Genomic DNA, 11058 nt, shown 5'->3' on the forward strand with positions numbered 1-11058 from the left:
CTCCGCCGCCCTGAATGGCTGACGGCGCCCTGCCCTGGACCTGGCCCCCGGACACCTCCATGCCCTGATCACCGGAGGCCGGATCCTTCCTCCGCCTCCACCTCCCTCCTCCCCGGCCCGGCGGCGCCCCGAGAGCCCGCACCGGCAGCGGCAGCGGCGGTGGGAGCAGCCTCCGCGGGCCCCGGCGGCGGCGAGCGGCGAGCGGCGACCTCCTCCTCTTCCTTCTCCTCCTCCTCCTCCTCCTCCTCCTCCTCCTCCACCTCCTCCTCCTCCTCCTCCTCCACCTCCTCCTCCTCCTCCTCCTCCTCCTCCTCCTCGGCGGCGCTCCGGCTTCCTCTATGCCTGCACATCCTCCGCGCTCGTAGCGCCCGGACCGCGTGTGCCTGTGCCCGTGCGTGTGTGCGTGTGCGCGAGTGGGGAGCCGTGTGCCGGGCGTGTGCGCGCGTGTCTGCCTGCGTGTGCGTGTCCGGCGTGTTACTCTCCTGAATGCCTCTCCCGACAGCCTTGTTTGCCGTTTCTGATTTTGCAACTTGAAGTGGCGGAGGGGGGGGGGGGAGGGAGAGGAGAAGAGGCGAGGGAGAGAGAGAGGGGGAAGCAGAGAGACGGGGGCAGTTTGAGAGGGGGGGGCAGCGCAGGGAGGGAAGAAAAAAAAAAAAAAAAAAAAAAAAAAAGGAGAGGGGGGGGAAAAAGAGAAAAGAGGGAGAGAGGATAAAAAATCCTCCGACGCCCCCCTCCCCCTCCCTTTTTTTTTTTTCCTTAAAAGAAAAAAAAAAAAAAAGAGAGAGAGAGAGAGAGAGAGAGAGAAGAAGAAGGAAAAATTAGCGAGGGCGCGAGGAGCGAGAGGAGGGGGTCTGGCGGCGGAAAATAAATAAAATAAAGAAAACGGCAGGAGCGGCTCCAGCCGGCGGCAGCAGCGGCGGCGGCAGCAGGGCAGCGGCAGCCGAGGCGGAGGCAGGCGGCAGGCACGGTCCCCTCGCTCCCCGCTCGCCCCCGGCCCCCGGCCGCCCGCCCCCCCCCCCGCCCCCCGCCTCTCTCCCCGGCAGCCCGCAGCGAGCCGCGCCGCTCCCCAGCACTTTTTTGGGCCCGAGATATGGCAATGGTAGTTAGCAGCTGGCGAGATCCGCAGGAAGACGTGGCCGGGGGCACCCCGAGCGGCCCCAACCCCGCAGCGCAGCCGGCCCGGGAGCAGCCCCCCCAGCAGCAAGGGGGCTCGGCCGCCCCGCACACCCCGCAGACCCCCAGCCAGCCGGGACCCCCCTCCACGCCGGGCACGGCCGGGGACAAGGGCCCGGGCCAGCAGGGCTCGGGGCAGAGCCAGCAGCACATCGAGTGCGTGGTGTGCGGGGACAAGTCCAGCGGCAAGCACTACGGCCAGTTCACCTGCGAGGGCTGCAAAAGTTTCTTCAAGAGGAGCGTCCGCAGGAACTTAACTTACACATGCCGTGCCAACAGGAACTGTCCCATCGACCAGCACCACCGCAACCAGTGCCAGTACTGCCGCCTCAAGAAGTGCCTCAAAGTGGGCATGAGGCGGGAAGGTGAATATTTCTTCCCTACTATACTACCGCTCCCTCTCCCCCCGTGGCTGTCGTGCGAGTGTGTGCGAGTGTGAGTGAGCGTGTGGCGTGCGCACCCGGCCGCGCACACGCGTGCACACAGAGACGTGCATACACACGCGCGCAGAGTGTGTCTGTGTGTGTGTACGGATATATTTGCAGCTCTCCGTGGCGATCTAGGTCTCTCTATATTTACATGCACATGTCAATCTCTCCCTCTGCCTGCACTCCATCTGGCAGCTTTGCACCAGGTTTTGTTGTTATTGTGGATGGTGGTTGGTGGTGTTTTCTTTTGCTTTTTGGTTTGTGCCTCCTGCCCTCCTCCTGCTTCTCCCCACCCCCTTCCCCGGCACCGCCACGCTCTTCCCTTCCCCGCTCATTGTGCCGAGAATTTATTATTATGATCGCTCGCTAAATATTTATCGTTTAGCCGCTATCTCCGCGCGCGTGTGTCTGCCTCTCCGCGTGTCTGCGTGCGTGTGTGTGGATGTGGTTTTGTCTATTGTTGGCATGAGACCGGGGGGTGGGGGGAGATACATCTCTCTCTCTGTACGAGATGTGCTTCCATTCAGCTTCCTTTCCCCCCCACCTCCCGCCCCATCATTTCTTTTTAAACCCACAACACTTCTCGGTAGATCCATTCCCAGGCTCTTTTTTTTTTTTTTTCTTTCTTTTTTTTTTTTTCCTGAAAGAAAGATGAAAGACGTGTAAGTAGGAAAGAAAAGAGTAAAAGGAGGCGGGTGGGGGGACGAGGAGGGGGAAATGTGCTACTGTATCTCCGCTTCCCTGCGCTTCCCGGTGCCCCAGAGTGTGCTTCTGTGCGAGATCTGGCCTTGTTTTCACTCCATGCGTTCAAAGGAAAGTTTGTGAGTGAACCGGGTTTCCGTACTTCTGTCATTTTTTTTAGCACGCTGCTCATTTTATTTCTTCGTCAAACTCCACCCTCTCCTTAAAGCCTGCATACAAATTGCGATTTATAACCTATTTACCGATCCTTCTCATTTTAGCAGAATTCCTAGCCTGCATCTGGCAGTGGGCTCCTCACCATTTCCAAGTGCTCTTTTATTTATATATTTGTTTGTTTGTTTCCCCCCCCCTCTCCCTTCCAAGAGTTGCTGTGGTTTTCCTCGCTTTTAGGCTCGTTCCTCGCGTAGGAAGATTTCCTGCCCTTCTTTCTCCTCGAAATGTGTTTCTCGGTTTACAGTGAAAGTTTACCCTGTGACTATCGTTAAAGATGCCTGAGAGTCACACCAGCGAAACAAGTCGGTTTTGCGGACTGGGGATTACTCCTGCCTTAATTGGTTTTGAAATTGTTATTTTGTATGCCACGAGAAAAGGAACGAAGGTGCTCCAGATCTGAAAGAGCTCGCAAATATGACGACTTCATTGGTAGCTTCAGGGGCTGTTGGTAGGCGTCTGGGAGAGGGGAAGGGAAAAAAAAAAAAAAAAAAAAAAAAAAGGAGAAGGGGGTGAAAAAACGCATAGATTTGTGTTCGCAGTTAATTGATAAATAACTGCCAAGTTTAAAAGCAGATCCAAGAGGCAGAGGTGGGCTGGAGGGCAGGAGCAGGAAGGTCCGGCCCGGGAGACTTGGAGGGCTCGGTGGGGAATGGACGTGGCTCTGCTAAATGGGAATAAAAGAGAAAGTTGGGGAAATGTGCCACGCCAGAAAGATGAATTATCTGCGTGCCAGCCCGTGTGCGTGAGTGAGTGTGTGCGTGCTCGTGTGAGCGTGAGCATGTGTGTGAGTGTGTGTGAGTGTGAGCAGAAATAAGCCTGAGTAGCTGTATCTTCTCCTTAAGTTACCTTTGTTTACATGGCATGCGGCTGAAAACGCTGGCACTGATGAAGTAAAACACACACACACTTAAAAAAAAAAAAAAAAAAAAAAAAAAAAAAAAAACTTTGGTCAGCTTTCGGGACTCGAGGCATGCTTACGCTCTGTGTGGAGATGGTTAATGAATCCAGTGTTTTTGCAGTTGCAAGCTTGTGCATTCACTGTGCAACGCTGACTGCAGGCTTTTGCAGTGGCAACAGCGCACCAAAGATATTAATTACACCGTCCCCTTTTTTTTCCACGAATGTTTGGCTATTGTAAGTTCGGACCTTTTTGTTTTATTTTCCCCTTCCCTTGATAATATTTAATCTTTCTCTTCCTTTTAGCAGGGAGAACTTTGCTGGGCGGGGGAGGGGGGGTCCTCTATGGAAAGCTTGTTCTGTGTAATAAAGTTAGCAGTGGGGAGCTGGGGGGCTGCGACCTGTTCCAGTTTTAAGGGTAATGATGTGGTATTTTTGAAGAATATGGACGCGTTTATTTTTATGATTTTTATTTAAAAAAAAAAAAAAAGCAACACAGCAGTTCACTTGTAAATCTCAATGCTACCAGGGCAATCGGCTGGGATCCACAACAGAGCTTGGCTATATTTTTAACAGCTGGCTGTGATTTTTAACCCCACTTTCTTACCACCCGGAGGATTCCTTTGATTTTATTTTTACGTGTGGGGCTGCCTTTTGTTGCGAGAGGGGAGGGGGGCACAGCGGCGGTGGGGGTTGGGGAGGGATGGGGGGGGGGGGTGGCGGATTTGTCTTGTTTGCCTTGGCTTTTTTCTTTTTTTTTTCCTTTTTTTTTTTTTTTTTTTTTTTCTCTCTCTTTCTGTTTTAATCTGTGTTTATTTTCGTGAAGCCTGTCTGTCTTGGGGGGCGGGGGGCGCTTGGCTGCCGCTGCTGTGCTGGGGGTGCCTGAGCCGGGGCTGGGGTCGCGGCCGGGGCCGGGGCCGGGGCCGTGCCGTGCCGTGCCGGGCGGGGGGGGCGATGCAGGTCTGCCGCAGCTGCCCGGCTCCGCATGCCTCTGGCTGTGTGTGCCCGTGCGTGTGCCGGGGGGGAGAAGCCCGGCATTGTCTCCGGCTGTCTGGCAGCGCCGCCGGGGCGATGCCCGCGAGCCTCCTGGATGCACATTTCCTCTCCTTCTCTCCTTGTTTTTGTCAGCGGTTCAGCGAGGAAGGATGCCGCCCACCCAACCCAACCCCGGCCAGTACGCCCTGACCAACGGGGACCCCCTGAACGGGCACTGCTATCTCTCGGGATACATCTCCCTGCTGCTGCGGGCCGAGCCCTACCCCACCTCCCGCTACGGCAGCCAGTGCATGCAGCCCAACAACATCATGGGCATCGAGAACATCTGCGAGCTGGCCGCCCGCCTGCTCTTCAGCGCCGTCGAGTGGGCCCGCAACATCCCGTTCTTCCCCGACCTGCAAATCACCGACCAGGTGGCCCTGCTGCGGCTCACCTGGAGCGAGCTCTTCGTGCTGAACGCGGCGCAGTGCTCCATGCCCCTACACGTGGCCCCGCTGCTGGCCGCCGCCGGCCTCCACGCCTCCCCGATGTCCGCCGACCGCGTCGTCGCCTTCATGGACCACATCCGCATCTTCCAGGAGCAGGTGGAGAAGCTCAAGGCGCTGCACGTCGACTCGGCCGAGTACAGCTGCCTCAAAGCCATCGTCCTCTTCACCTCAGGTGAGCGCCGGGACAAGAGGTTTGGGGCGCGCCGAGGTTTGGGGCGGGGGGCGGCGGGACGGGGGCGATGCGCGCGGGGGTCGCGGCGGGGAGCGCGGGGACACGGCCTCGGGACCCCGCCTCGCCCCCTCGCCACCCCCCGGCGGAGTCCCAAACGTCCCAAACACAGGCGGGCGTGCATCGGGCCGAGCGGAGACGGCGGGAGCGTGCGTGCGTGCGTGTTAACAATTTTTTCTGATGATAGATGGTTCAAATTAACCGGCAGGAAAGTGCATTAACATCGCCTTTGAAGTGCTCTGGTTGTAGCCTATAAGAATATAATACATCTTCTATTATTGTAACCTGCGAGAGAGAAATTTATAAACATCAAAGACGAACGATGCGGTGGAAATGTAGGCAGTGGAAGCGAGGCGAGATAAGAGGCCTCGCAACGTCATTTTTTAATTATTATTCTAATTATCGCCTCGATGGGGCTAATTGCCACTTTTTCTACTTGTTTGTTTTTCTTTTCTTTCCTTTTTCTTCTTCTTCTTTTTTTTTTTTTTTCTTTCTACTCTCCCTTTCCACTGTCTCTTTTCTGTCCGGTTTGTTGTTGTTTGGTTCGAGCCCTTTTATTATTATTACTTTCCTTTTTGCTGTCTGTTGTATTATTGTTATCCTTTTATTATTTTTTTTTTCACCCTGGTCTTCTCACTTAGTGATAACTAAATAGTCCTAATAAATCTGACTTAAAACTAGGCCAAAGCAAAATTAAAAGCGTTCCTGAACAAAGATGGCAAATCGTTCAAAGGCCTTGTTTAACAGTAAGCATTTTATAATCCATCAATATTTGTTGCCTTTCATGCATGAAAAATAGTATTTACATTGTATTAAAATGACTCCTAAATTTGCACAATATTGTAATGTAGCAAATGTAGTATTAATATCGATTTGAACATCAGATAATTTATTTAGACAGGAGTATCTAATTTGTATGCAGGGTGGTCGGAGACATGTACTGTGACTGCCCCCTTTTACTTCCAGTGCAAATGCAGTCTCTCGGCGTTGGAGGGAATATTTCTTTGCAGAGGATAAAGTGCAGATCTTAAAACAAATGGAAGATTTACTGAATAGCCAGCTCGACATTTTAATGCATTTTATCTTAATAAGTCTTCCTGATGGAAACATGTTTTTCAAAAGTGACAAAGAGACCTGGCAGCATTTATCAGGCTGATTTAACTCCGGAGCCTGCCTGCAGACTTACGCACTCTCCATCCCCATTCATTTCAGGGTGTTCATCAATAAGTAGGGTCGATTGGGGAGAACCCTTCTGTGATTCCCTCCCCCCCACCCCCTCCCCCCAGACCCAACTTTGAGAAATTAGGAAAGCTCTGGCCCGTGCCTCAGCGCTTCCCGCCGCCAAAGGCGCTGGGAAGACGATTGCCCCAAATTAGGACATTTTTTGAGGGGGAAAGGGGGCTTTTTCGTATTTTTCTCTCTTCCCCTCTCTTTCTGTTCCCCCTCCCACCTCCTTCCTTTACCTTCCTCAGATGATCGACCTTGGCTAGAAAGGCAGTTGGAGGCTTTAGATGAGCCCCTCATTTACATATATTAAAAACAAATGTAATAATTAAATGTTTACGAGGGGGGAAGCCTGTTCCCACAATGGAGCGGGGCGTGAATGGGGTTTAGAAAGGGAACAATAATATTATTTTGGAGCAGGATCGCATGGGGCATCTCAGAAAATGGAAATACAGCTGTCAGGAGTAATCTACCCCTTACCCCCATCCGCACATTTCCACTTTTCACTAAACTTGTTTTGATTGCTTAGCCAGAGGGGAATTCATGGGAAGCGTTTCTCAAAGTCATCCAACTTTTAAACAAACTTTGACTGATGGAAAAGACATTTTTAGGCATATTGTCCTAAGTCCTTTGCTAAGGACTTCGTATTTAAAGCTGGCATGGGTTTCTCCTGTTGTGGTTTTTACATTTGGGCTCCGGATAGTATATTTAATCCGTAAAATTCTGGACACCGTCCAACGACTGGGTCGTGACCCAAAACCTGCTCCCTTTCTTGACTCTCTCTCTCTTTCCTCCACCTTCTTCTTCTTTTCTCTCTATTTTTTTTTTCTTTAGAGTTATTAATTCCTGCATCTACCTTTTCCTCGTCATAAATAAACGTTTCCAGGAAGGGACCGAGCTAAATAACATAAATCCAATAAATCTATTTGCAGCGCAATAAGAACTTTGATTTCTAGTTAGATGCCAGCTGATTACATCTATATTTTCTGAACACTAAACTCTTCTGAAGGCGTAACATGAAATACATTCCCACTACTACAAAGAAGAAGGCTGGAGTGTGCTGAACAGTAATGGTTATTTATTTACATAATTTCTTTTCCATAGACTGCGGGAAGAAATATAGAGCTTTCCCGTATTGACACACTGCCATATGAAAAAGTGAGGCACACAGAATTTTCACATTAGCCCACTTTCTGAGATGGGATAATAATTCACCTTCGGTAAACATGTATTGCATTATTTCTTCCATGGATTGCGCTTCTCTGGACTCAATAATCTAATCGAGCTGTGCATCCCTTAATTATTATTATTTTTAATCCCGTTCTAGAGGGAGAATTAAGCCTTCCCACCGCCACCTTTAAGGATCCGAAATAAAATCCAAATAAACGCATATGCCAGACTATTAAAAATAATTAAAGCTCAATAGATATTATCGGCACGAGAAAAATCAGACGTGCTTGGCGGCGTAATGCAAATCCCAAGGCGTATTTTTCTCCTTCTCCTGCCTGCCGCCCTCCTAGCCAGCAACTGCCCCATCTACAGCGTCCGGTGACCTGCAGTATAGGTGCACTTACCATAAATATCTGATAAATATTTTACTAACCTTAAGGGTATGACATATGGGGCATAAAGAAAAAGCCCTGCTAGGGTGTCAGTAAGACCCTTTCATATTGCATTGTTTGGAAGTTGAATAGAATCCTAATGCATAATGGGCAGATAATGCATGTAAAATAGCAAGATATATGTAAATATGGAGTGTGATTTGTGGCAATCAACATATGAACAGGCCTGTGTTTTTGATATATATTGCTAACAAGAACAGGCCCGAGCGTTTGATATATATATATATGTTGCAACCTGGAGCTTTAGATGTTGCAAAATATCATTGCATTAAAGGTACAGTATGGGTTAGCAGAGCAGTCTGGCTCAGATAATTGTATATCTGAGGGATGCCAAGTCCGCAGTTCAGGTCAAAGGTTCCCCTCTTCAGAAGTTCTTGAATTATGGCTTGTTTTATTTGTATTTTTGCTCGAGGCCACAGTATTGTAGATGAAGGTGTTCAGAAATCTTTGTAAAGCCAGTTCTTGATATGAGAAGGCAAACTTCAAAAATCTAGTCGCTACAGAATTTTTTTTTTTTTTTTGAATAATTTGTTGTGTCCTTCCAGGGTCATAATTCTACATTCACAATTTTATAATGTCCTTTTGGGGGGCCATTAACATGCATTAATTCATATACAGATCTATACATTAGCAAAGTCTGCCTTTGATCTCTGTAAAACCGCAGTGCCAGCTGACGGCCTCTCTCTGATCCTGACGTCTTCTTGTTGTTGCTGTTGTTTATTTAATTATTATTATTTTTTTTTATATAATATCTATTATTAATCTGTGAAACAATGTAGATATTTGAGCCACGGAGGTTATCACGCCACTCTTCCCTGCCCTCAGTTCCCAGCCCAAGACCCCCAGCCAGCCATCACTCCTTGCACAATTACTCCTGCGGGCGCGGGGCTGCGCGTGTAACACGCCGATGGTGCGTGCACCTCTGCCCCTCTCCCTGCGCACCCGCGGAGGCCCCGGCCGCGCACCTCCCCGCCCGGCCGCATCCTGCGCGGTGCGTGGGGCGCGGTTCTGGACACCGCCGGCCCCGGCTTTTAGTGTGCGGGCCCTGCCGGGCGCGGAGCCGCCGGGACGCGGTGCGGAGCCGCTTCTCCGCGCCCTGGTGCGTAGCAGGCAGTCAGGGACCCCCCCTCGGCATCCCTCCAGACCCCATCCCCTGCCTCCCTGCGATGCGCAGCCATGTCAGCAAACTCGCTCTGTGTCTGCGCGCTCCGCAGTCCCTGCCTCTCTCTCTCTCTCTCTCTCTCTCTCTTTCCCTTTATTATTTTTTTATTATTTTTATTATTATTATTACAATTTCCTTTCCCGGCAGCCCCCCGTTCCCACCGCTGTTATTTACCGGGGGCCGCTCCCGGTTCCCAGGAGCGCGGTGATGCACACGGGGGGGGGGGGGGGGGGGGTGATGATGATGATGATGATGGGGAGGGGAGGGGGCGAGGTCGCGGCGGTTTTTTTTTGGTTTTTTTTTTTTTTGGGGGGGGGGGGGGATGGCACGGCTATCAGCGCATCCCCGCGGAAATACGCGCCGGGGGGGTGGGGATGAGCGAGGAGCGACCCCGGCGGACAGGTTATTGATAATCCGCGTTATTTATAGGAGGGGGATGGGAACTGGGGGAGCGTGTGTGTGTGAGGGGGGGGGGGGTATCTCGGGGGGGTGCCCCCCCCCCTCTCCATGGGGGAGGAGGGGGGGCGCCGGCGCGCAGCTTCCCGGTCCGCTTCGCCGCCACTAACCGCTTCTCCCTTCCTCCCCCTCCTCCTCCTCCTCCTCCTCTCCTTCCTCCCCCCCCCCCCCCATCCGCCGCCCTTCCGCGGGCGCGGTGCGGCCGGCAGACGCCTGCGGGCTGTCGGATGCGGCGCACATCGAGAGCCTGCAGGAGAAGTCGCAGTGCGCGCTGGAGGAGTACGTGCGGAGCCAGTACCCCAACCAGCCCAGCCGCTTCGGCAAGCTGCTGCTGCGGCTGCCCTCGCTGCGCACCGTCTCCTCCTCCGTCATCGAGCAGCTCTTCTTCGTCCGCTTGGTAGGTAAAACCCCCATCGAGACCCTCATCAGGGATATGCTACTGTCGGGGAGCAGCTTCAACTGGCCTTACATGTCCATCCAGTGCTCCTAGAGCCCGGCCCGCACCCCCGGCAGAGACGCTGCGCGGCGGCGGAGGCGGGAGCGCTCGCACCGAGGGGCAGTCGGGGTGCGGGGGGGCCCCGGGAGGCGGACACTAAAACAAAAGAAAAGGCCCGAGTGGGATCAGAGGTGTGGCCGCGGTTGGGAGAAGGACGGACCTTGGCGTCCGTGGAGGTTGTGGTGCTTTGGTTGGTTTTCGGTTTGGTCGGTTTTGCTTTTCTTTTATTTTTTTTTTTATTTTTTTTTTCCTTTTGGAGAGGAGGAAAAAAAAAAAAGATGATAATAATAATAAAAGACAAAAAAGCAAAAAAAAAATTAAAAAAATACAAAAAAATATGAGTATTGAGGGGATATTAATCAAACCTGAAGGGGATACTGGATCTTCCAGGATTTATTGTGGACTGTTGTTGATATATGCTGTACAGTAACAAACAAAACAAAATGCGTTGAAACTGAACTGAACCTTGTGTAGAATGAAAAACAAACAAACAAGCAAACAAACAAACAAAATTCCACGCGCAAACACTTACCACGAGCATTGTTACTCATTTTGTAAAATATTAGTCTTTATTTTCATTTTTTGTAAAACTTAAAACATCGTATGCGCATAAAGGAAAAACAAAAGAAACGAGAATTAGGGGAAAATAACATTTTCCAAATAATTATAAAAAAATTGTCCTGTGTCTATGTATCTATATCTGTTTTGTATTTTTTTCTGGTTCCAAACCAGGTTTCCTGTGATTCTATACTAATAATTTTTGATATAACCCTTTGCTTCTTATAATGAGTGCGATATATGTTGTCGAAGCTGTTCTTCAAGAATTAAAATTGAAGTGAGAATTTAAACAAAAATAAAAGAATTTAGCAAAAAAAAAATCAACTTATCACCCCACAACCCATGAGTCTTGTTGCTTGAAACATGCCAACAGTTCACCAAAAAAAAAAAAAAGGAAAAGAAAAAAAAAAAAGT

The 11058-nt window shown here is 50.8% G+C and overlaps 1 protein-coding gene across 2 annotated transcripts; it reads left to right on the forward strand.

Annotated features, from left to right (window-relative positions):
* Positions 1-1090: 1090 nt before the first annotated feature.
* Positions 1091-10080, forward strand: NR2F1 (nuclear receptor subfamily 2 group F member 1; the record flags this gene model as incomplete). Of its 2 annotated transcripts, none has more annotated exons than XM_084305217.1 (3): positions 1091-1538; positions 4521-5069; positions 9800-10080. In XM_084305217.1, 3 exons carry the CDS (start codon positions 1091-1093, stop codon positions 10078-10080), a joined length of 1278 nt encoding a protein of 425 aa, XP_084161343.1. The 2 variants fall into 2 exon arrangements, with proteins under 2 accessions (XP_084161343.1, XP_084161344.1); XM_084305218.1 differs by having other exon boundaries at positions 4542-5069.
* Between the last annotated feature and the right edge of the window lie 978 nt (positions 10081-11058).

Source organism: Netta rufina (genome assembly GCF_964035555.1).
Source record: "Netta rufina genome assembly, chromosome: Z".
NCBI classification, from domain to species: domain Eukaryota; kingdom Metazoa; phylum Chordata; class Aves; order Anseriformes; family Anatidae; genus Netta; species Netta rufina.